The sequence below is a fragment of the Sitodiplosis mosellana genome, unplaced genomic scaffold, assembly GCF_009176505.1.
Source record: "Sitodiplosis mosellana isolate CC-2019 unplaced genomic scaffold, AAFC_SMos_1.0 Smas_scaffold_3, whole genome shotgun sequence".
NCBI lineage: Eukaryota > Metazoa > Arthropoda > Insecta > Diptera > Cecidomyiidae > Sitodiplosis > Sitodiplosis mosellana.
The window spans coordinates 10,773,979-10,799,541 of NW_022595246.1; the positions used below are offsets into that span (position 1 = coordinate 10,773,979).

The following is a 25,563-nucleotide window of genomic DNA, read 5'->3' on the forward strand; positions in this document are numbered from 1 at the left end:
TTTTACTTTGCCATTGTTTTCTTCTATTTGTGTATTTGTCTGCCACTGTTGTTACATGTCTATATATTTGTCTTGTTGTTCGTCTAGTCACTTCGACATTGCAATCCCACGAAACCGTGAACAAAAACACACAACAGAAAGAGAAAAAAAAAAGAATTGCTTGGGTACACGACATAACTTGGTCATTGAATTCGATTGCGTATTCGATATTTCATCTCATTTGAATTTGAACAAATGAACTCGTCTCGCATGTATGGATATGGATATATGGATATGTCATGCATCTGTGTGCATCTTCACCTTCGCGAAGAAAGCGACCGACAAAATGCCGTTGGTTTTTCATATCATTTCTTTTTCCTCTCCCTTCATCATCATTTTCATCTTATTTCGAAGTTATCCACTGAATGCATGGCTCAGAGATCAATGGCATAAAGTTCAACGTTAACATAAAAATAGCAGCGAATCTCTCTTTTTCGCAATCTTGAAGTGAAGATGAAACGCACGAGATAATAGCCATCATCGTCTCTCAATAATAGAAACGAGTCGAAACGGTATCAGTGTGGCCGTAAGCGTGCGAGAGATGATACCGTGATTGAAAAGTATTTGCCTTTTTGATTTGCCATTCTTCACATTGAAATGCCAATGATTTGGTCCATTTCAAATGAATTTCCATCCAAATTTTTACACACATTTCTTATATGTAGGTATAGTATAATAGCGCATTTTGCATTGTTTCGTAGGAGAAACAAATTGCTTTTTTATACGCACATTCTATTAATTTTACTGTGGTGAATGTGTATCACTTTAGTGGCGTGTGCGTTTTTGTTTATCAAACCATTTTGGTCCACTTTTCCTTTGGCTGGTTTCATTCAAAGATAAAAATACTCATGCTTTTTCCTAGACCTCCGCTTCTCAGAATCGGCATCGGATTCGTTTTGCGATGGGAAAAAGGCGTCAGACTTTCAAACACCGAAACCAGCCAATAAACATTTCACAGTGATAGAATGAAAACGAGCCCATTCAAGCCATTCCAATTGACTCTATCATTCTTCACATTATCCGAAACGGAAGAAAAAAACCACAGAAAACAGCATATGCATTTCTTTAGGAAATTTCATACGTATTTTTAACGTATGATTAACTTTTCTCTCTCTCTCTCTCTCTCTGTAGCTTCATTCAAACAAGTGAATTTTCGTGTTATTATCAAATTTGATCAGTCTGTTGAAATGCACACCTGATTTTTTTGAGCTCATCGCTAAACCATTAACTTTAAAAAAAAAGAAGCAATAAATCAGCTCTTTTGATGTGCATCAGCATATCTCGACTCTCTTTATTGCTGCTATACTATATCACTTTTAGATCATGTTTTACAAACTGAATGAAAAAATCAATAATCCACAAGAGAAAATGGTGTTTCGTTTGCCTTCACTCAATATTAAATTTCGCTTCGCATTTGGGTGCTTCGAACAAAACGAAAAAAAAATAACAATTTCTTTTCGGATGGTGTGTGTGTTTTTTTTATCGTTATCAGTCAGTCGGCGTTCGGCCCAGCGCACACGTTCGATGTGATTGTGTTTAGATAGCTAGAGATTTTTGCGAACAAAATGCGAGATGATGAGAGCTGGAAATAATTTTGTTAATATAATTAGATTTTATTTCATTCGACTAACTTTTTCCAATTAGCACTGATCCAAGCAGCGTGCATTCATCCGGGCCCAGAAGAGAAGAGAGGCGAGCTTGGGTGTGGATCGGCTGCGATACAAAGCGGCTGCAACAAATTTCAAATTGAATGAAGAAAACACCGCAGCATATATTGTTTGCTGATGTTGTTGTTTTTTCGAAGGTGTGCTACACATTTTGTGTATTTCGTAGCTACCGTTAAGGCCAGCCATGCGATTTTTTTTCTCTTCTTTTATTCCAATGCAAACATCGAAATCCAATTGTATATACTGCATATGCTCTCTCTCTCTCTCTCTCTCTCTCTCTCATGTTTAGTGTGTTTGTTTTTTTTTCTTCTCTTCACTTCATCAAAGCCAAATGGTAAAAATCTTTTTGTTCGTTTGCCACAACATTTATTCATTTTCCCATTCAGGCAAAATTTAATTAATAGGTGTTGCTTGGATTTTTTCCTTGCATGATTTGTGCCTAGCTTAATGCAGCAGGTGCATATGCAATTTAATACTGTTACTTGAAATGTATCAACTGTTTGCAAATCGCACACAGCACTCACACTCATGGCTGCTGCTGCGGTGTGGTTTGCCGAACACAAAACAAATTGTTCGAATGGAAATGAGAAAAGTGCTGAAGTAGAAGAACATCGGCAACAACAACAGCAGCAGCAACAACAAGAAGAGAAACAAAAATTATCGTATGGAAATTATGCACATTTATCGACAATGTATAAAGTGTAAGTTGCAGTGGCAGCGGCAACGAGAGAAGTAAGCGAGGAAAAAAAAAAATATGCTGATGATAAAATAATAAATGAAGAAAACACGAGCATCGGATTAGATAAACATAAATATTTCTATGCTTAGCTATTACGATTTCTTAGATATGTAGACTTGCATTTTTGCATAATTAGCACAGCATGCCGTCGTAATATTGGCTATGCATCATCAATTTTCATTTACGTGTAAAAGTGATTGAATACAAGCTCACTATCTCTTGCTCTCCGCAAACATATTCAACAAATTTCCAATAAGAACGACGAAGAATACATATCGCGCAAGCATAGCAGGCAGGCAGGCAGGCAGGCAAGCAAGCATTCAAGTAAGCTGGTGAATCGATAAAAAAAAGAAGAAATGACTCTTTGTTCAGCTATGGAGTGAAACCGATAATGGCAACTGGTTTTAACTCGACGAGAATGATGATGATGATGACGATGACGTGATGATTAAGTTTTATTTTCGTAAACGATGATGTATCATTCGTCTCAGAATTTTTAAGCGATTTGATATCAACGAGCTATTTTGCATAGTTATACATATCAGCGACCCTAAGGTTAAAGCGATTCAGTTGATTTGAGCTGTGTGTATGGCACATTGCTGTGTGTATGGCGTTTTTTTCATATTTGGGCATTTGGTCATTCAGTGTGACTCATCTAATTTCCGTCAAGATACTGAAAATCCACTCGTGTTTGCATTATTCACTTGTTAACTATGTGTATTTATCAGCGCAGTTCGGTTGACTAAGAGAGTTCGAAACACAGATTTGTAAGCGACAATTGTTCAATGCGCTTGTTGAGTGTGAGCCGTTAAACGTTTAAACGGACTGCTACATACATGCAATTCATATGTATGCAGTGAGTGAATTCACTGTGTTCCATTTTTATTCCGTACACATGAAATTTGACTAAATATGGTGTGATTCAGTTTTCTTTCAGTCGGCATAATTTTTTGTTATGTTTACGCTTTTATTTTCAAGTATGCGTACGAATGTTGCTGCTGGTGTTGTTGTTGATGTATTTTTTTTCTGTTCATTTAGTTCATTCTCTCGCTGTATTGTCGATTTGACTGCATAAATGTGGGAAAAACTGTTGATGCGAAACAAAAAGGATAATTTCAATTATATTTTTAGTTTTGCTGTTTCAATCACATTTTCGATTTGTTTTTTTTTCTTCTTCTTTTCAATGTATTGGAACACTATTTCCAATGAATGCTACAGTTTGATTTTTTTCGGTTTTGTTTAATAAGCTGAAAGTTGAACAGTAACAACAACAATAAACGAAAAACCGCATACAAACAAACGAAAAAAAACCAAATAATCAGCAAAGCAAATTCGATTTTATACACAAATTTGGTGCGAGGCTTTTGTCATCGATTTCGACACGGGAACCAATTGAATAATATTGCTCTATTTCCTAAACGGTCGATTACATTTGCTAAATTGCTTGTTAGAATTTAGACAAAAGTCGCTGACTCGATGATCATCGTCGACGACGACGATCGACAAACGTTTATATATGGTTATTTAACATTGTTCAATTGTTTTCTCTTTTGGGGACGGTTTCAAGGGTCTCTCTCTCGCTCAGCGTCCATTCAATGAAAATGCCGGCTTGACAGAGACAAACATTCAATAATATTTTTCTGATTTAATTGTTAATTTTTATGGTGATCATAACAATTAGATCTATTGGTTGGGATTTCCTGTTTGCGAAACACATGAAGCATCTACTTTTATGGTCACTGCTTATTCAATATCTTAATTCGCTACGTTTAGTTTATGGTTGTTGTTGTTGTTGTTTTTGTTGTTTATTTTTCTCATTGTTGTTGCTGCGTTGTGCTGTTTTTTCGCTTCGGTCATTCATTCATTCTTTTCTCTGTTTCACGAAGCCACAAACATCAATGTTCAATGTTCGAGACAAACAATGCAATAATTGGCCTTTCGAAGGTAGCGAAAAGATTGGTTAATTGTGTTTGAAATGAAATTAAATTTCGAATATATATATGTGTGATTGTTATGGGCGCTCGTTCGCAAATCACTTGAGCTTCTTTGCTTTTCTTTATGTTACATGCCATACAATTTATGATGATGATGTTTGGTGCATCAAATCACTTCTCTACTCGTTTATATTGGCAAAGATGAAAAAACTATCGTCTTCATCTTCATCTTGTTACATTTTCCCGCGATGTTTTCTTTTCGGCCCCGGAATTTCGGCGAGAGCGGGAAAAGAAATAGCGTTAATTTTATTAAGCAATTAAATTAAATTCCATTAGTTAAAGTTGGTGAAACAATTAAGGCAAGCGTATAAAAGTGATAGAAGAATGACGGTCTTATGATTTTTGTAAGTGATTTGCCATCAAAATCATTCAATATTCGGTGCACTGCACACGAACATTCTCTCATAAGCGTATCGCGGGCGGCGAATGGGTGATTCGGTGAAATTTGTTATGTTGTTACTGCTTTTTGCGGTTGTTGTTGTTGTTGTTGTTGTTTGGACGATTCAATTTTCAATTTTCTGTGCATCCACCTGGGAGGAAAAATCCGGGCCAAAACACACAAAAAAGCGAAAGAGAAAGACCAAGTCGAACACGACGAGAGAGCAGCAGCAGCAGCAGCAGCAACAACAGCATTTTACCACATATACAAAACGGTTTTCCTGCTTTTTGCTGCTAAAAAGCATTTAATAGATGATAAATTACTATATTTATCGAAACACGCCGATTCCTCGACGTTATCGCGCCCATGAGGAAAAAAATAATAAACGTAAACTATAACAAAAATTCAAGCGATAGTGGTGTACAAATGTAACAGAAAGAAGAAGAAGAATTGAACAACATCAACAACAGCAATAATTGAATTTGAGCGCAAAGCGATGGCCCACGAGCTCACGCCCGCAATATTATTAGTATGACACGCGAAAAAAAAACGAATGAAAGATATTGAGAGACGCGCACATAGCGAACATCATTTAATTTATCATAGAGAGATGAGAAAAGTATTTCGTTTGGATCGCATGCTTGTTCTCTCTATACTACCTGCTTTCCAGCTTGTTTTGTTTGCTACTTTGTTTACGAGCAAGTGCACAATTAACACAATTCAAATCATGAAAAAGATTCTAATTTTTCCGAGCGGCTCAAATGTTGACGTTGAGCTACAGGCTTTGGCTGGCGAAAGAAAGAAAAAAAATATCTGAAACAATTATCTTGATGAAAACACGGTGAAAAACACATGGAAAAATGTTATTGCATTAATTGGACAACGCAACACCTTCACATACACATGCATACACACATATGATGTGCGGCTGGTGAAGTCAATCGCTTGCACATACACAGCATATTTTTTTTCCAGCTCTGCTTCTTTCTTTCCAATGTACGAGACTGACTTCGTTGTTTATTGCCTGTTATGGGCGTAAAAATGTTCATACCGTCGATTTGGAATCGCTCACATTTGGTTTTATGCTTCTCGATATATACATATTTTTTCCACAAACTGATAAGATTGGAATCGTGTCAATTGTTCGCTATCTCGTATTTGTAATTGTTTAATGCCATACCATAGGAATGACGCGTGTATGGAACAAAAAATCCAATAAGAGAAATTACTTTGGAGGACAAAGAATTTATTAAGTTATAGCAGTTTGCCCGCATGACGACATCGCATGGGTATTCAATTCAATTTTCGTTGTTTTGATGAATAAATCAATGAAGTGCCTTGTTTGCCACAAATTGACCACACTACCGACCAAATTGATAACGGGCAGCTTGTGTCTCAATAGATAAATAATAATAGTTCGCTCAAGTAATAATGAATCACAGTCTCAATCAAATGCTGACTCATGATAGAGCAAATATTGCAAACATGTTTCCCCCTCATTGAAATTCTGATATCTGTTCCGAGAACACATTGCTTATGACTTTTTTTCGACGGAATTACGTAAAATAAATCGCCAATGGTCATAGCTCAAAGCCGAAGGCCAAATTGTCCCATTCATGAATTTGATTCTTTCGTTTTTTTATGTTGCTTGTGTTGCAACTTGAAGACGTTGCACTGGAAGCGCTGCAAATTTCCTTTCGACACACCCATGTTTCAGTATGTCTGTGCAGCATGCATTTCAAACCATATTCCAATCATAACAGTTCATCTTGTCGGCTATTTTACGTAGCGACGTAGTACATCCCTGAAATGAATAGCAAACGTCACGGCTGACATCGGTTCGGAACAACTGTCATCTGCGGCAACTGTCAGAAATTAAAGTGAACGCGAGGAAAACAGTGTTTTTTTCTGTTTGACCGAAAAAATGTTTACAAACGCAATTGCAAAATTGCCACAGAATTATGGGATTCTAAAAACTGTGTGCCCGGCTGTGCTCAGCGTTCGAAATGGCCATCGAATTCGTGGTAAACCTCATGGCGTTGCCAAAACCATTGAACAGCGGCTGGAATGTAAGTTGAGGTTATGTTTTGCTTTTATTTTTGGTTCATCTATGGAATTTCTTGTGGATTTTCTTTTCATTTTCCCTGAATTAAAAACTTCTTTTCAAATTGATCGTATTCCAACAATGTGTTAATCTGTATGAATTTCTTTAAGATGAAGAAGAAAAGCGGAAACGATTTGATGCTGAGAAGAAACCAGTTGATATTGGATACCCAGTCGCTCGACTATCGCGATCGCAGGAAACAAAGTTGAAAACCGAACACCGACAAAAATTGAAAAACAATGCGGAAATTGAGCGACTTTCCAGGCATCTCAAATGTAAGAATAAGGGGCTTGAACATGAAAGACACACTGAAAATTCATTCAATTTATCTATTCATTTACCCATTTTTTTGTTTGAACTCTTCAGTTAAGTAACAATTTCAATTGACCGAATTGTGTTTTTCAGTGGAAGTCGACAGCGAACAAGTGAAGGAAGACTGGTTAGAAACGGAAGGACAGTTTCAAATAAAAAGCATAGCACAACATTATGGCATTTATGAGCATTTATTTGGATATGCATACTTTGTTCCAAGAATAACGCTTGACATTAAGGTGAGAGAATTCAGAAAAGAATGACATGAATTGATAATAAAGTGTTGATTTTTCTTCAAAAAGTACGCTGTATCTGAAGATGAATATGCTCCGGTTTATTATGGAAATACACTTAAACCAACACATGCCAAAAATCCACCCGAAGTTGCATTTGATGCGAAGAAAAAATTGGTTAATGGTCAGGTATGCATATGAAATGAAGTAATGAGTAAGATTTGAGGAGAATATTTTATTGAAAATTCTTTCTATGTACTCTCAGGCTGATGGTGACACATTATGGACACTTGTTTTAACTAATCCCGATGGACATTTCACTGAAAATGACAAAGAATATGTTCATTGGTTTGTGTAAGTATCTTTTTGATGACTAGCTCAGAAGGGTACTTGATACTTGCATTCACAACATTTTTTTCACTGACACATGAGCATTCATCATGGCATCATTTATGATAAAAAAAAAGAAAGATTAAATCCAAATAACCAAGAGTATGACATTTGCAGAGGAAATATTCCGAATGGTGATGTCTCAAAAGGTGAAGTGATCGTGCCATATTTGCAACCATTCCCACCAAAGGGCACCGGTTATCATCGGCACATTTTTGTTTTATACAAACAGAACAAACAAATTGACTACAGCAACTACCGCGTAGAATCAGTGTAAGTTTCTATCGAAAATGGATTTTCTTTACATATTTCTGATTATAAGTTGATTGCTTCTCAATCGATCAAACTATCCATTGTCGATAAATAGCACTTGTACCCAATTCGTAAGAAATGATTCACTTACCCCTTCCCTTAATTTCAGTAACGATCTGGCGAAGCGAACATTCAAAACATATGACTTCTACCAAAAGTTACAAGACAACATTACGCCGGCTGGTTTGGCATTCTTCCAATCCGATTACGATACAAACCTTACGGACTTTTACCACAATGTGTTGAACATAAATGAGCCAGTTTTCGAGTATGATTTCCCAAGAGCATACCATCCACCTGAGAAATATTTCGCATTGAGACAACCGTTCAATCTCTATCTTGATCGGTATAGAGATCCAAAACAGGTGAACAAAATTGCCTCTCAATTCCCAACAGGAATTTGATAACGTCAATTTGATATTCACAATAATATCGACATTTAATAAGAAAATCACCACTGATAACTAACATGCCTTTAAAAAAAAACGTCTATTTTAGATCAACAAGGAGTTCTTAACCCGTGAGCTGAAGAAAATCCATCCATTCGATGGGCCTGCACCGAAGAAGCAATTCCCAGGCGCTCATCCACTGAAGAATATTCCACAATGGTTGATCACCGAAAAGAAGAAATCACGATTGGGTCACGGTCGTATCAATGAAATCCGAGAAGAATATCGATAGTCATTTAAACGTTCAATTTAATCTATTCACAATTTATTTGTCTTTTGTTGCAATTTAATATACAATTCTACTGTAGAATACAATTGTTGAATAAAGAAATTTTACCGAAAAATAAAATAATTGAAAAGAAGAAGAAATTTTGCAGGTAATTCGTTAAGTCTTAATAGCCCAATTGTTCATACAAAATGTATGAATTCATTCTTTTTTTGTGCTTATGGTATTGCAAAATTATTGTCTTCCCAAGGGGAAAAAAAATTAACAAGAAATCACGTTGTAGCACCGAATTGATTTGAATAAAGCTAAACTTTTTTGCTAGCACCCATTTCCATTCTCAAATCGATGATGGAATCATTTAATGGTTGAAGAAGCGCTTTGCGCTCGGGATCTTTTTGTTTTCTCGATTTTGGTCGATTTCCTTTGGTGTATCGATTCTGGATGCCATCTTGTTCGTCCATCATGTGTAGTATTTGATTTTGGTCGGACGAATCGATTGGGGCAATGGAAATATCACGGACCGCTCTGAATTTACCGCAATTGTTCAAGTGCTCGTTCTCCAACCGGAAAAAGTTCCACACAAATCGACGGAACACTTCAAGTGGCGCCAGAATTGAAGTTAACAAATCACCCGATATGAATTTCGACTCAGTCAAACCGAAACCAAGTAGCCAAACATAACGTAAGAATGCATCTTCGATGATGGCGAAGTAGTAAAAGACCTGTGAAATGCAAAAAAAGGTCAATTTTCAATTGAAATTTTGATTTTTCCGAAACTGTGCTTTTGACCGGCGCAAGATAGCGGTGGCGCCTATTCGCAATTTGCGGAATTTTCAAGAACTATCAATACTTGTTGTTGTTGTCATGAATTTCGCAATAACAAGAAGTATTGATAGTTCCTTAAGTTGCCGCAGATCCTATTTAGGCCCTACCGCTATTCACTGTCACGTCAAATACATTGGTTCTTATGGAAGAGAAGCACAGGTTGATTTTTCCAAATAAAGAGAAACAAATCAACAGTAAAAATGTCAAATAAAAAGATAATCACCGTTGATGAGTAAACGATTTCCTCTCGTAAGAATTTATTATCGCCGGCATTGCTATCAAACAGGCCCCAATCCATTTTAATATCCCAAATGTATGCATAAGTTGACGCAAGCAAACCGCTCAATATCCAACAAATTGTGTATGGATTATCGAACGTTGATTCATACTCCGATGCATGGTAAGCTCTGAGGGTGGCAAAAATCACAACCAAAAATGTTGTCGAATATTTGCCGGCATTGACTAAATGCGGAAAGGCTTCACGTGAATCACGATATCGTCGCAGGCACTGCGCAAAACGGAACCATGCCGGTAAACAATTTACAATTGGGCGATAGGTAAAGTTTGTTTCCATACACTCAGATGTATCTAGAGCGATTAATTTGATTGAAATGATAATTATCGATTAGAATCAGGAAATCAAACGAAATGTTTGGGTCACGCAATAACTTACTGCCAGCATTGAGCCAATCCCCGTTTACGAAGTAGAAGCAAATCAAATATTGAAAATCAAGCAAAGCGGCGGCTAACGAAATCAATTAAATTATTTAAAACGAATTAAATACCTTCGAATTTTTACCTTCGAATTTAAAAAGGTTACTTAAATACCTAACGAATTTAATACCTAAAGAATTTAACTGATCCGCCAGCCAGAAATCAGCGAATCCAACATGGAAGAATGGAGCTGCAATCATTCGACCCTTGAAAAGAGAAATTGAATTCAAATTTATTAGGTAGAGCTTTGCAATTACGAAAATTAGATTTGATTCGTATTTGAATAGGAAAAAAATCTTACCGAAATTCTCAGCAGCCAAAACCGTGCGTCATGCCGCAAAATTTTCAGCGGATTCATTAGGAATATAGCCATAATAATGGCCAATGCAAGTGGATTAATGAATGGAGGTATACTTAAACTGGCACTGTACAGAAAACTTAAAATGCTTAATGTCCAAACAACGCCAAAAATGGCGGCCAACTCCATGAGATGCTGCTCCGACAGATGGTTTCTGGGATCAAGCTCAAAAATAAGTACATGATTTACACCAGAAGAACGCCAACCATAAACGTTGACGCCAATTAAGAATATGAACTCGATAATAAGTAACGGTCCTCGGTACAAACGGAATGCAATTTTCAAATTTTGCGTCGACACATCGTGGAAAATGGCTGCGAAAAATCAATGGCAAGTTTTATTTCACTCATCATCCATGTAATTTTCAAACACAAAAATAGTATAAGTTAGACTCGAAATTATAAATGGGCATGCTCTCATTTTTAGCTTACCCGATAATACTACGGAAATGAATAATACTATAAAGCATCCACTAAATAGGCCAACTTTGAATGTTGTCCATGGGCTTTGATATTCGCCTAACGGAGGGACTCGCAATCGTTTCATTGCCCGTTGACGATCGCCGGCTTCCAATTCATTTGTGACCACCGTTTCCGTTTCGTTGATAATCCGATCGATGTCTTTGTTCGTGAAGAAATGTGACGTTTCCACGTGTTCTTGTCTCCATTTGGCACCATGATCGACCCGCAATAGTTTGTCGTGTTTTTTGAGAATTTTACGAAATCCCGTATAGTTAAGATTTTGATAATTTTGCAACAAAATCTAGTTAAACGAGCAAAATGGAGAGAGAGAGATAAAAAAAAATTCTGTCTGGCGCAAAAAAAAATTCTGTCTGGCACATACCAAGCTCAGGTAGAATTCGCTAAATGCTAATTTCAACTCTTGCACTTTTCGTTGTGGAATTTGTGATTTTTGTGAGGAATTCTTTTTTGTGACACGTTGTGCAGCCTCCTTGGCCTCCTTAAGTTTAGCAGAGAGCGCAGCATAACGACGCGTCGCTTCAGCCAATTTTTCTGAATAGAAAGTATTGATTTTCTTTAATTCCTGATCGCAATACAAAAAAAAGGTTTCATCGAAATTGGCAAAGTGACGCTTTAAGATTTCTTCTTCAACATTGTCAACGGATGGCGCTTCTTCGACTGCCAAATAAATTTTGGCTTTCATTTCCTATTGCCACCAGCCAAACACACATTTTATTGGTTTTTTTTTTTTGGTTTGGTTTTTTAGGTTTCAGACGAAATCATAACGAGAAAACAGAAGAGAAAAAAATCGAATAAATAAACAATTAAGAATAGAACAAAAAATTGTTACAATAGCAAATTGATGGAAATAAAAATGTGAACGATAAAGTTAAACAAAAATTCGCAAATGAAATAAAAAAAGCGACAAATGTTTAGAGAACAAATAATTAAAGCCCAATTGAAATGAACTGCAATCAAAAGTAAATAAATTTTTGTATGTATCATGTCTCTTTGTGATTGATTGTGTAATGAATTGTCGGCGAATGTGAATTGCGCATGTTTTCCTCGATATATCCATTCGAAATGTGATTCATTTGGTGTTTTTGAATGGAAGCAAAAAGCGTTTTTCATTTTTTTTTTCAATTCGATAATTTAACGCTAAATAAATACGCATTCCCTAAACGCTTGTGAATGTGTACACATTTTAATTTTGTTTTTTTTTTTCTTTCATGCTGGTTGGCCTCTGAATGTCTTCGCTAGGAGTATAAATTAATTAATTGTGAGTAGCAATGAGTTGAATTAAAAAGACATAAATAAAATGTTGGTTAAATGATTAGAGAGCGTACAAAAACAAACAAACAAACAAACAGTACCCGAATCGACTAGAAAATACATAAAATAGCTGTACGAGCGAATAGAAAGAGATAAAAAAAATTATCTGGAAAAAAATGACGACAAATTGATGTGATGGCACACAAAAAAGCAAAAACAAATAACAACGTACATGCATTTTTGGAATTGCATAAAACAAAACAAACCTCATAGTTGATGTAGGCTGCCCGCCATTCCGGAGTAATGTGAGCCGATAAATGTTCAGCGAATTTCATTGTGGCGAAATGTCATCAAATACGGGATTCCAATCACAATATCGCTATCTCTTTGTGCGTCGTCGGCTACAAGGCTTGGCAACGCGCAATCGTTTATCTCGAATGTGTCAAAATCCCAAAAATGACTATTAATTTTAATAAAATTTCCGTTTCTCTCTCGTCTTCGATTTTCGCTGTTGCTCTTTTTGCTCATTGAATTTGTACAAATGTATTCACGTTATTATGACGATTCGGTGTTTTTGCAACTGGAGACGACATGTGTCTACACGCATGACACCTTCGATGCGAACAACATGAAAGAGAAAAAAACCCAAATAAAATTGCATAAATTTAAATAAAAGGTTTACGCCGAATCAAATTCTATAGTGTAACTGAATAGAAAAATTGTATTGAGGATGTCACGTGCGATGTAATGAACGACGACGACAAAAAATAAAATCATAATCTAAATACAGAACCCATGTGTGTATATTGCACAATTGCGATAGTTTTTTTTTATCTTATTTTTCGTTCGCTTCTTTTCATAATTTGTGCAATACGAATTGAAAGAAAAAACCGATTTGATTAGCCATTAACTGAAAAGAAAGAGTGATTTATGGCACTGATTTCTGAATGGTCTTTGAGACGTCGTTTGAATATATATTTTTTCTGCTCATTATCGCTGTAAGTGAACACACTGCACACGACACCCTTGAAAAATTACAATTAGTTTTTTTTTTTTTCAATTACCGTGCCAAAAAAAAATACAGAAGAAATGTGTGGAAAAAAGAGTTAATTCAAGAAATTGATTTTCCGAAATGGTGTACACTGTACAGTCGCGAGACACCATACGACAGCAATTATGTGGTTCTTCTTTTTCTATTCGTTCGTTTGCTCGAAAATGTTCAATGAGTTTGACGACGCATATTTACAAAAGTTAAGAAAATTGAAGATAAAAACGAATTGATAGGGCCCAAACGCATATAAAACTCGTTGTTTGTTTATCGCATTTCGAATCGTATATCACATAATTGGTTCACGGTAATATCCCATGTTTATTTTCTCCTGTTTCGAACTGGCAAATATTTTCCTAAGTACTTTGTGTTCACTGATTTCGATGATAACAACTACACGACAAACTCATACATCGCTCCCTATTTTTTTCGCCAACCAAAATCAATTGGTTTCTTCTTCTTTTATGTAACACACTTTAATTTAATGGTAGGTTTCGGCCAAATTCAACCAATTTCACGGAATGAATGCAATCAATTTGTGTGTGACTATTTAAAACGATCGAAACAAAGAGTTAATTGAAAACAAAAACAAAAAAATATGTATAAGAGTTGAAGCGATGTGTGTGTTCCGTAGCTACCGCGACTTATCTTAAACAAACACTTGGTGATTAGCTTTGTTCGATTGTTATGTAGCGACTGAATTGTCGTGCACTCGTTCATTGAGAATATATGTAAATACTATGTTATTATTGGGAATATGTCGTTTTTTTTTTGTTTTGACAGCTTTCGTTCAGTCGAAATGTGTCAGTGCGGTACGGAGAACTCAACTAAGCGCCACAAGTAGATTTGAATTTGACAGATGGGACTTTTGTCGCAGTTTTTCGATTTAGTACAGAATAAAAGTTGAATTTGTACACCAACGAAATTGAAGTGATCAAGTAAAATGTATGGCTACACACCTTTTACGATGATTTTACTACACAGATTTATCCACTACGGTGGCCAAAATGAAAAAGTACGACCGAATTTGGTTCGTTTGAATTTATACTGTTGGTCGAATATGGGCTAACCATGTTTGTTATCGTAATTTTATCGTTAAAATCAATATTGAACCATTCTCCAGGTCTTATTAACCGTTCTACGTGCCTAATCTTTGTCAAACATTGCATTTTTGCCGTAAATTCTACGATATTTGCAATTAGAGACAACTTTATTATCGCTTTATATCCGAAATCAAAGTGTGCCAAGTGATTTGATTGTAAAGCATTTGGAATTTTTACATAGAATCTTTGAAAATTTGTTTGTTAATTTTTTTTTTAGCCAGCAGAAATATGATTTTGTTAAAAATCTTATCGGTTTTGTTTTGTATCTTTTCAAATTTCCCACTGGAGGTTTTCATGATGTTTTGTTTGTTGGTTTTACACTTTTTGAAACAGTTCAATTTGCTCGATGACGTTCGTCAAGTTTTTAGTACTCAACTAGATGATTGACGTTTCGCAAATGTGTGTGTTAGTTGAGTGGTGCTGATGATGTCAAAGTCATCAATAGATAAATAAACAGACAGTAAGAAATGAAACAAACATTGTGTACGAAGAAAAACAACTGTAAATAGTTGCAACAACCTCAAATTGATCGTAATTGACAACGTGCTAACCACATGGGTGAAACAGAAACAATAGATAAAGTGCAAATTGATTATGGGCACAACGGAGCAATTGCCTGACGGATGGATTCGAAAAGAATCACGAAGTCGACCCAATCGATTCTATTATTTCAACACAAAAACGGGCAAAACACAATGGGAACAACCAACCGATAAACACAAACGGACACAACCACGCGATGATGCTGTCTCCAAGCCATCCAGAAATGATTCCAAAGGTCACACATCTCATCACGCTTCGGTACAAAGTCGACTGAAAATCAGCGATAAATCAAAAGATGGTGAGTGTTTTTTTCGACATTTCTACAGAAAAATAAAGTCATTTTTCATGGTTTTCAGTCGATGAATTTATATGAAAACCAGTGATAACATTTTGATAAGCATTTCAAACGAATATTTTTCTCATTAAAAATTCATTTCAACCATTCCGCTTCTTTGTTCATTTTTCTAGTGAAAAAGTCGAAATCAAAAACTCCAGCGCAAGATCGACTTCAGGATCTGGTCGCCACAAACAAAGCGGTAGCCGAAAGCCTGAAAGAAATGGTTGACCCAAAACAATCAACGGCAAGTCCGAACAAGCGCAAACAAATCACGGTTTCGAATGTTGTTGAGAAAAAATCACACACCGTTATCCAAAACAACAATAATGACGTTGACTCAGCGAAATCCGCTCAACCGATTGCCAACAAAGACTCGATTGAGTCAGCTTACCAGCAGGGTGTGTGTAAACAAAGTGCCAATGAAAAACATTCGACCGATGAAATACCTGCATTGTTTCCGTTGAAAAATCCAGCACAGAATCGGTTGAAATTGCTACAACGACAACTGTCATCCGATGTGAATGAGAAGAACAACGATGCACTGCACGTATTCCATAGCAGTTTTGGCATTGGCAATACCACACAGACAACGGTTTCAGACGACATGGATGTGGATATGATGGATTGGGAACCAAGCAACAACGCTTCACCGTACAGTTTTCAGCAGCTTGAAGACATGGTCGTGGAGAGTTTGACTGATTCGGCTTACATAGTACCTGATACAAATGTATTCTTAGACTCATTGGCAGCAATCAAATCAATCATGGACAAAGGTTGGTTCAAACAAGGTTACTTTTTGCAAATTTTCAGTTCAATTTTTTTACTCCACGTGAACGAGTGTTTTAGAAGTTCTCAGTTCAATTTTATAACATTTTGATTTTATTGACATTATTTTCGCTGTAAATAAGATTATAATAGGTGAATAATGTTATTGGAAATTTTCCTGTTTTCAACACCATTATAAATCAATAAAATTAAAATAAATTAATATTCCTCTTCTCGTTCAACAGAACTGAAGTACAGCATTTTGATTCCGTTTGCGGTGCTGCAAGAATTGGATCAACTGAAGCGTCGAATAAACGAAGAGTCGGTGAGTTCAAAATCTTCACGTGCCATCAAGTACATCTACGAGCAACTGAAATCGAAGAATCAACGAATGCAAGGTAAGTTAATTTCTTTCGTTAAAAGACAACTCAAATAGAGTTATTTCAATGAAGAAAATTTTCCTTTGGTTCATTGTAAAGCACAATTTCAATATAATACCCAGCCTTTCATAACAAAGCACAAATTAGCTACCGAGATACTTGGCATTATTCAAATATGACAATTCGCTTTGTTTGCAGGTCAAAAAGCGACGGAGGACAATGATCACATCATCAGTGTAACGAGTCCGGATGACAAAATACTCAATTGTTGTTTGCAGTTGAAGGGTCAATCGAAGGAGGTGATTCTCGTGACCAATGACATTAACCTGAGCAATAAGGCGCTGCTAAGTGACATCGAAGCGATCACATCAAAGCAATGTTTGGAGAAATTTTAATGGGAACACATCACATTCGCCAAAGACTGATATAGTTTAAGTATAGCCAAGTACTACTTTACATGGACTTAAACTTTATCTGTAAATTATTGAAAAAGAAAATGTTTGAAAAGTTTTGAAAGAAATTACTTCCGTTATGTACATATATTAGACTATGAAACTAGAGTTGAAATTGAAATGACCACTTGATAGGTGGCAAAAGTGATTTATTGTTATCAAAAGCTACGAAACGGCCGATAGAATACTTGGTTTTTTCCAACAAATTTACATATATAACTTAAGACTTGTTTACAATTTGCAAGAATGCAATAACAGAAAAGGAAATAAACCGAAAAAAGAGTAATAAACGACAAGTCGAAAGTAACCCTGAAATAGAAACGGTTGTTTTTACTTTGCCTTTACCTGTGTGGCATAGAAGTTCAGCGACAAATCGTACTGTGTCATTTCCGTATGCTTTTACCACATGACTGTTGTATTACATATTAGCGGTCGATGCGTGCCTCGTTTCGTTGTGACCTTTTGTACTGCTGTCAACAATAGCTGCATCACAAACCACTAGAACATGTCCTGCAACAACAACAACCACAGCAGTAGCAACACCATGTAGAAAACGGCATAAAAATAGGTTGTTCTATTTGCGTCGATGGCGGTGAAAGTGAGGTTTTTTTCCCTGTATCAATTTCCATTTACATGTCCATGGGGACGGCAATAATACTCATGAGCTTAATATCGAAGCATGTGTAACGGAAATTTGAAATCCGATTTGCGATGATTGATCGATTGATCTATTCTGAAATTAAAAATAAACCACTTGAACAGATGAATTGGGAAAAAATTGTTTTCTTTGTGAAAAAGACGAATGCAAGAAGAAGATTCGCCTTTGTCTCAATCTGTTGCTGTCCTTTGAACCAAATGCAAAATATGATATATGAAAAGTGGTTTCAGCATTGGATTTTATTGGGTAAATGGTATGCAAAAACTGTCGGTAGGAAATGTCAAGAAGTGGCCATAAACAAAAGTGCCTCGTAAAGCGAAAAAAAGAGCCAACCTATGAGAGTTGTAGTAAAAAGTCGAAGCAAATAAAAATCAATGAAGTGGTCGTTTTTGTGTAGCTGCTGCTGCTGGTGTTTTTTTCTGTTGAGGTATGCTATTTTTTTTTGTACTTTCTTCAAAGCAATTTACGAGAACCGAGAAACAAGCGACGTTGCTGGAAGCGCTGACTGACCGACCAAACCGAACAGATTTCTTGAGGTACAAACGAGGTAGCTTGAATCAGCAAAAATATTGTTTGTTGCTTTGTGCTGTTACGCTCTTACTCCAATGACCCGAATTTCGATGCAATTTATCATTTTATCAATTTTTCGAGGTGAAAATGGAGAACTTTAATCGTTTCTCACATGTAAACGAAGCAAATTCATTGAGGCACAATGTTGTTTCAGCCACACAGCACAGCGAATGTGCGAGCGAGAGAGAGAGAGACAGAGAATAAGAGCGCCTGTCATTTGCAATAGGTTTAGTCAAGTGTATGCATAAATCGTTGTTTGCTGCTGTTGCTGCTTGTTGTAAAATGCTTAAGGGTTTAATAACTATGTGTATGTTTTTTTTTCGGTTCAATTCACGTTCTTTTCCTCTCATTCTGTTCGGTCCGTTTTTTTTCCCATGCATGCATTTTAAATACCGATTTGTTGTGTGTTAACTATTTTATGGTGGTATTTGCGCATTTTCCGCGAATTGTTTGCAACAGCAGCAACAGCAACAATATGAAAACGGAAAAGGCACAGTAATTGCTTGTAATGAGATGGCCCATATTTAAAAAAAAAAACACAGAAGAGAAGAGAGAAGCACGCCATAACACTTCCTTGATTAATACGGAAATGATTTAGATATCTGTTTTGAAAGCAAAGCGAAAACAAAACGCAACACGAAACGCGGCATCGAAATTGCCAAACAGAACGGAATAAGAGCACATCGAGCATGATGTAAATTAAACAAAATAAAATGACGCAAACTCGATCATAATCCGAAGGCGAAAAGGTAGTGTATAGGAATATAAATTTTACTTTTATGCTTAAGTGGATATTTTATAGTAGAAACAGACGGCAACGAAAGATATCATCGACGGGGCAGAATAAAAAAAATGAAACAGAATATTCATTAAGTATAAACCCGCACCGAATACCCAATGGAAAACACTTTTCGTCGACAAAAGTGGAAATGTCCATGCGGAATAACTTACATGCAGATGGAATGCGTCCACTTTACAGTGTACACAGTTATACATACCATACCGCACACCATCCTTCTCACTCTCCAAATCACAACCCCAACCATATCGAGACCCAACAACCATATAAAAATATCTGTGCGATCTTCGGCCCATAAAATAATGCATGCAATTTTCATTGATAGGACTTGCTTCACTGCTTTCGCCATAAAGAAACACACTAGACTGGTCATAAAAATCATAGATATCGAATCTTTATGCACATATTAGAAAAACACCAAGTGCCATTTCCAACTCGAAATTCCAGCCTTTTAACATTTTATTTTTGCATTTTTTATATAAGTTTACATTTTAATATTTAAATAGTTGATAAATATTTGAAAAAAAAACATCGACATCGTTTTCAATGAGAAGCAATATCATTTTATTTTGCTTTCTATTTCGTTTAATGCAATTTGTATTTTGTCACTTTTGTTTATTTCCATTTTCTTTTGTTTTGTTCTGATGACAGTTCAATATCAATGCTATTTGAGGTTGAATAGGTGAATAAAAAATGATGATGATAAACTCACAGCAGCTATGGCCTGATATTAATATTATTAATATATAAATATTGTGATTTAGAGTTCAAGGAAACTGATAATTAGTTTGTTTTGATACAATTCTACTGTTCATATTGCACCGAATAAATGCGATTCGTAACGTGCCGAAATACAGTAATGTGTCACTTTCTATATTGAACACTTTAAGCAACTTGTGTATTTATAAAGGAAAAAATTTCGTTTACAAATGAAAACTCAGTGAGTACCCAAGCTAGTGTGAAGTTAATATAAGTTGAATATGGCAAAATGTTGCCGCCGGGGTCAGTCTAAAGATGCATACCGTACGGTCAAACATGTGTAATGTTGGCTTTCGATGGTAGAGCCAGCAAAGACTTTATGTTATAGCTGCTGGGAGTTTACATAACGAAGCTAATATTAGAAATAATTGGTTGGCTTTATTCAATTCGATTGTGGGCAAAAAACGCTCAAGAATGATATGGCAAACGTGATAGAAGACCATAGAATTGTTAAACCGCATCAGAAATGAAAACCGAACGAGAATGTGGTGCATATAGTGAGAGAGAGCAAGAAACAGTGAAAGAGATACCGATTGAAAACTAGCAAACGATGAGCGCACAGTTGGGAATGGTATATCTTTTCACATTGAAACCGATTATGACATAATTCGTTTAGTTAATAAAAACGAAAACGTTACCAATAATACAAACAATATTGAGTGTCGACCATCCATCACATAGCATGATACAGTGCGTGGTGTGTGCGTGTATGTGCGGCAGTAAATGTTTGGTCGTTGTCGGCTTGAGAGAAACTGACTTAATTTCAATGGTATCGATACGTGAAACGGTTTAAAGCTCTTTGTAATCCGATTTTGAGATCCCTTGTAAAACTCTGCGGTTATTGTTTTTTGATAGCTGTAGCTCGCATTCTGATACATAACTTTTCCATCTGTGTGAACTGCATGCATACATGTAACAGGTTCAGATCGAAAAAGGGGTATAATGTATACAAATCTGGATATCACAATGTGAAAAAAGGGACAAAAAAAACTGTCGACGATGAAATTAAAATAACCATTCCATCAAGAATTCATTCAGAATTCATGACTCAAGCCAAAAGATGACATGAATTCCACGCTTTTTCCGCAAGTATGTTACTTTATGAATCCAAAAATGCTCATTCATGCACGATAAATATTCCTTTATCCTTTTCAATGGAATGCGAACGAGTGTGTATTCATTTGCTCTCACTCACTCGCTCGCTGGATGGCTGACATTCAAGCCTTAATCCGATTCCATTTTACGCCACATAATGTGATGACTCGTCTTTTACAATCAACACGTCAATTTGCAGCCGATAAACCGATGTGGGCTCAAACAGCCAAACATGATGATGACAACGATGATAATACGTACACACTCTACACACACACACCGCATTTGGTTTTGGTGGCTTTTGTTGTTCATTCCGTTCATTTTCCACAATATTTTTAATCAAGTTTTCAACAAGCCCGTAGTGGTTTGCCATCAAATTGCGAATACATGGCCAAGCATTTGATTCACATAATGGCTGAAATGAACGCGAGAAGAAAAAAAACACAAGAGAAACAACAACAATAACAAAAGCAACACGAACGTAGCACAGGCGCTCGTTAAATACTAAACAGAATCAATTCGACCATAGCCTATTTATGGATACCAATGGAAAAATAATGTATCCCCTTTTGCACGTTCTCTGCACGTTGAGCGTGAGCGCACGAGGGCACACTGGTTCGCTTTGTATATTTTTTTATTTACTGTATTGCGCGCGCGCTCGCACCCTGGTTCCAAGCACACTCATGGAAACGGAAAATATGAAAATAAACTTTTCAGTATTTATATCACATTCACCTGGGTGATAAACGAACGAATATGGAATACGTTAAATTAATAAACGTATGAATTACATTTTAACACGTTGATCGTGACGCATAGAATAAATACAACACGGCTGAGTGGAATTGTTACACGGAAATGTGTGTGTGGTGATGGTGATGGTGGTGGTGCTGTGTTTGAATGACTTGTTCTCGAAATAAAAAAACAGCGAACGAAAATGTAAACAGACTGAAGCGCAAGAAAAACACAATTTTTTTGATGAGATGATGCCGATTCCACACACCACTCGATATTCGCTTTTGTGGGGGCTGGTTTCATTTTTTTTTTTTGCGCTCTCGCTGTATCGGATGAAACGTTCCCTTGCGATAAACGTGATTAGATATATTGACAACGATGAGGAAAAAAAAATTGGTAAAATGTAAACTTGAAATCACACAAAAACTCCCCTTTCGATTAGCTTTTTAAAAAACATTTCCGCTGAAATATGTGTTTGCAGTGCAATGCATATCACATTCTATCTTTTCTATGATGACTTTTCCCTCTCTCACTTTATTTTGTTTGTACGAAGCAAAAATTCGGTTTTCGCTTCAAGTTTTCCATTGTTTGTCTTTCCGTTGCACGTAAACAGCTTCTGTTAAAATATTTATTCCCGATTGCTTTATATAATCTTTACGATGCATACACATGTAAATCAACGTTAAGGTTTTCGCTCTTCCTACTCCAGCTTGTTGCTGCTTTTGTTCTCGACTCGGTCTTGCTATTCGACATAGTGCAAATGTGTCGTATAAATTGTTCCTTTACGGCGGATACACAAACTGATTATGGTTTTGCAATGAACGTAACAAGTGCAGTCTTTGTTTTATGCTTTGGGTTTACGGGCGTAGAGAGAAAAAAATGAAATGAAGAGAAACACTGGTTTTAAGAACAACATAAGCAAACCGAGAACGGCAGGCATATTATCAATATTTTATTTTTAGTTCATAGCGCAGTTTTATGCATAAATTCAGGCATTGGCAAAGCGAGTGAGTGAGCAAGCGAGCAACTAAGCTCACGATAGCTGTAATCAGAATGGAAATTCCGTCTATCACTCGTTCATTTGAATGCTTGCGCTCGCTCACAGACGCACGCATCTGAATTTCGCAAAAAGTGTATCACCAGCGGCGTAAACAGAGAGAAACACACAAAGTGAGCAACAGCAAACCAAGGCAATAGAAAAATAAAACACACAGCAACCACCAGTAGCAGCAGTAACATAGAGTAGCAGTTAAATAAATGTGAATTGTCAGCGTCGACTGGAAAGCAAAACAAAGGCATAGGAAAGCAGAGAGTGAACGGTGACGAGCGAGAGTGTGAGGCAAAAGCGTTTGTATACATTAGGCTGGTTAAGTTGATATTGTTGCGGAAAATGTGAATAAAAAAAGATTCCGTTAGGCGGATGGTGATGGTGGTGATGGTGGTGTGGTGGTGTTGACGGCAGAGGTGAAGACGACGGTGTCGGTAGTGGTAATAGTTGTGTTGAGAGACATCCAGTGTCACTCGTATCATTTGATGTTTTTGGAAAAGCGTCGAGGACAATGGCAAAGAGCTTATAATGCCATGACTTTCGTGCCTCATAAAGCCAAATGTGATGCGACGACAAAAAAGAAGCGGCGTTCCAACGGTTAATACTGTCAAAGAGCATTAAATGAATGCAAAGCGCTCGTCTTAAATAGACATTGCTGCAAATACGTTCGCAGCAGTTATAAAACGTGCCGTTATTAAAAGCAATGCTCTCATATTCCAGGTGCAGGAAGTGAGCCGACGAGTGAGAGAGTGATTGAGCGAGCGAGAAAAAGTGGCGCGCATGCAGCATAGCACACGCTATATAAATACAACGGCATTTGATTACCAGATTGAATGACACGATGGATTCGGTTGATATTTGTGAACTTCCTTTTATTGAAAAATTATGAGCGCAAACAAGGATTTCAAGATAGCAAACACTAGTAGGGAATGCGCGGACAACGACGACGATAGGATGGAATGGAATGCGCGTATGAGCGAATTAAATTGCGACATACACACACAATGTGAACATTTCAAGCGGAAGGCAAATATGTAGACGAGCAATAAGCGGAAAAGAGAGAGAAAGAGAATGCGGCGTATGACGGCATTGAGCAACGAACTCATGCTGAGCGCCAGGACAAATATTAAAACGATGAGGCTCAACTCAATTCAACTTTTAATAGAAACATCTATAGAATAACAGCGACTAGTGACTGACGTCGAACGGCAATTTCTCAAAATCACTTTTATTGCACTTTTGAACGCTATATTTTTTTGACTCGCTATCTTGCGTATTTCAACGGACACTTCCCATTGAACACATTGGAATGGAATTGGAGCTCTCTGGCAATATACACCTAGAGCCTGGTACATAAATAAAACGGAACTCTCTCGGTTTACTGTATTGTGTGTTGTGCACAAGGCACATAGATGCGTGTATTGTTGCGCTGCTACTAGCTATTGCTGCTGCTGCTGCTGCTGCTGCTGCTGCTGCATATTGGTGGTTATGATGGTGAGCTTTTTGGCTTGGTCGGTTTTTCCGTACTGGATTTTGCCTTTTCCACATCTTCACAATGTCATTTCGTTGTCCAGTGGACGGCCGCAAAAAAACAACAATTCATAAAATCAAATTATTTTGCGTATCTGATTTTCTTGCGGTAAATAACTCAGACAATAGCACGTGTATGCATTGTTCATAAATTGGTTGTTGTTGTTGTTTTTTGTACGTTGTTGGGTTCATTCTATTTGTCGGTGTGTTGTGTCTATCGATGTAATATGTGTTGAATAGCGTTGCACTGTTGACGCAATCATCAGCTAGTGCCGAATACGAAGACAATAGCAAGAGAATGTGTGTGTGTGTGTGTGTGTGTAAGCTAAAGCGAAAAGCAGCAAGAAAACCACTATGCCGAAATTTTTTTGCGCATACACACTAATGCACATAGCTCTCACCGCCACTGGAATACAGACGCATATAACCGCTGTGCAGTGTGTGCGCTTTCTTCCGCTGCATGATTCTGATCACGTCGCTGCAAATGCATGTTGGAGTTGGTTCGTTTTTCTTTCTTTTTTTTTTTTCAAAGAAGATCTGCGATTTGTCCCCAGTAAACGGTAGCAATGCTATAAAAATCGGCTTATGTGCCGATGAGATAGAAATAGAAAGAGAGAGTGTGTCATACAACATAGAAAAATTGGAAATTCCCTTCGTTTAGACGATGGATGCATTAACACCACCCGTTGCCTACTGCTTGTCGCTGCTACCATTTAGAAACTTTGTTCCTTTTATGGCAAGCAGTTTTTTTTAATTTAACAAGAAAGAAAAGCTATAATAATGTTTGCACATGAAATGTGCGTTAGCTGGGTGCGAAATGTTTTGCTGCATTTGAATAAAGCAAAACATAGCATCAGGAGAATGCAATTATACTTGTGAATGATGTTGCCGTTCATTCAGCCACATACATAATATGTGTATACCGTACATTCACACACTTATATCGGCAATAACAGCAGAAGTAGTTCCATGGAACTTAGGTGTGCATTATTAAATCGACCGACAAATGTGCGCTTCTTTTTTCTCTCAATATTCTATACTCTTTTTTAGTGCCGATGTGTGACCGCTTTTTTTCGTGTTTCCAATTTTTATTTTCTATGTGATCCGAAGAGCTCAAATAAATTCAAATAAAACGCAGCATGCTATACAGCTAAGCTAAACGGCGAAATGAATCGCATATATACCGATACTCTCTCTCTCTCTCTCTCTTTCTCTCTCTCTCTCTCTCTCTCTCTCTCTCTCTCTCTCTCTCTCTCTCTCTCTCTCT

The 25,563-nt window shown here is 36.8% G+C and overlaps 4 protein-coding genes across 7 annotated transcripts in view; 3 read left to right on the forward strand and 1 right to left on the reverse strand.

Annotated features, from left to right (window-relative positions):
• The first annotated feature begins 6,657 nt into the window (after window positions 1–6,657).
• LOC129566163 (39S ribosomal protein L38, mitochondrial) lies at window positions 6,658–8,987 on the forward strand. Its single transcript, XM_055441815.1, has 8 exons — window positions 6,658–6,887; window positions 7,033–7,197; window positions 7,328–7,473; window positions 7,537–7,656; window positions 7,733–7,821; window positions 7,975–8,130; window positions 8,279–8,534; window positions 8,668–8,987. Exons 1-8 carry the CDS (start codon window positions 6,743–6,745, stop codon window positions 8,848–8,850), a joined length of 1,260 nt encoding a protein of 419 aa, XP_055297790.1. The 5' UTR covers window positions 6,658–6,742; the 3' UTR covers window positions 8,851–8,987.
• Window positions 8,862–25,563, reverse strand: part of LOC129566160 (xenotropic and polytropic retrovirus receptor 1) — a 37,321-nt gene continuing 20,619 nt past the window's right edge. Inside the window, exons 1-9 of one of the 3 annotated variants that reach the window (XM_055441803.1) lie at window positions 14,482–14,534; window positions 12,741–13,086; window positions 11,585–11,908; window positions 11,173–11,503; window positions 10,685–11,055; window positions 10,514–10,589; window positions 10,343–10,414; window positions 9,893–10,257; window positions 8,862–9,566 (exon numbers count right to left, since the gene is read on the reverse strand). In XM_055441803.1, coding sequence (XP_055297778.1) covers window positions 9,150–9,566; window positions 9,893–10,257; window positions 10,343–10,414; window positions 10,514–10,589; window positions 10,685–11,055; window positions 11,173–11,503; window positions 11,585–11,908; window positions 12,741–12,809 — 2,025 coding nt within the window. In that variant the 5' untranslated portion in view covers window positions 12,810–13,086; window positions 14,482–14,534 and the 3' untranslated portion in view covers window positions 8,862–9,149. The other 2 variants (XM_055441804.1, XM_055441805.1) reach the window with 2 other exon arrangements.
• Window positions 14,873–17,417, forward strand: LOC129566164 (transcriptional protein SWT1). Its single transcript, XM_055441816.1, has 4 exons — window positions 14,873–15,466; window positions 15,637–16,278; window positions 16,516–16,668; window positions 16,849–17,417. Exons 1-4 carry the CDS (start codon window positions 15,220–15,222, stop codon window positions 17,043–17,045), a joined length of 1,239 nt encoding a protein of 412 aa, XP_055297791.1. The 5' UTR covers window positions 14,873–15,219; the 3' UTR covers window positions 17,046–17,417.
• LOC129566162 (potassium voltage-gated channel protein Shaker) overlaps window positions 19,985–25,563 on the forward strand; it is a 54,204-nt gene continuing 48,625 nt past the window's right edge. The window contains exon 1 of one of the 2 annotated variants that reach the window (XM_055441813.1): window positions 19,985–20,069. In XM_055441813.1, the coding sequence (XP_055297788.1) occupies window positions 20,059–20,069 (11 nt within the window). In that variant the 5' untranslated portion in view covers window positions 19,985–20,058. Of the gene's footprint in view, window positions 20,070–22,962; window positions 23,053–25,563 lie in introns of those variants that run through there. The other variant, XM_055441812.1, reaches the window with a different exon arrangement.

What these genes read in the sequence shown, in the direction of transcription:
- LOC129566163 (XM_055441815.1), top strand. Translation starts at nt 6,743, where the DNA reads ATGTTTACAAACGCAATTGCAAAATTGCCACAGAATTATGGGATTCTA. An exon ending in AAAAATTGGTTAATGGTCAG is followed by an intron (nt 7,657 to 7,732) that starts GTATGCATATGA and finishes ATGTACTCTCAG; the next exon opens with GCTGATGGTGACACATTATG. An exon ending in GAATATGTTCATTGGTTTGT is followed by an intron (nt 7,822 to 7,974) that starts GTAAGTATCTTT and finishes TGACATTTGCAG; the next exon opens with AGGAAATATTCCGAATGGTG.
- LOC129566164 (XM_055441816.1), top strand. Translation starts at nt 15,220, where the DNA reads ATGGGCACAACGGAGCAATTGCCTGACGGATGGATTCGAAAAGAATCA. An exon ending in CAGCGATAAATCAAAAGATG is followed by an intron (nt 15,467 to 15,636) that starts GTGAGTGTTTTT and finishes TCATTTTTCTAG; the next exon opens with TGAAAAAGTCGAAATCAAAA. An exon ending in GAAGAATCAACGAATGCAAG is followed by an intron (nt 16,669 to 16,848) that starts GTAAGTTAATTT and finishes CTTTGTTTGCAG; the next exon opens with GTCAAAAAGCGACGGAGGAC.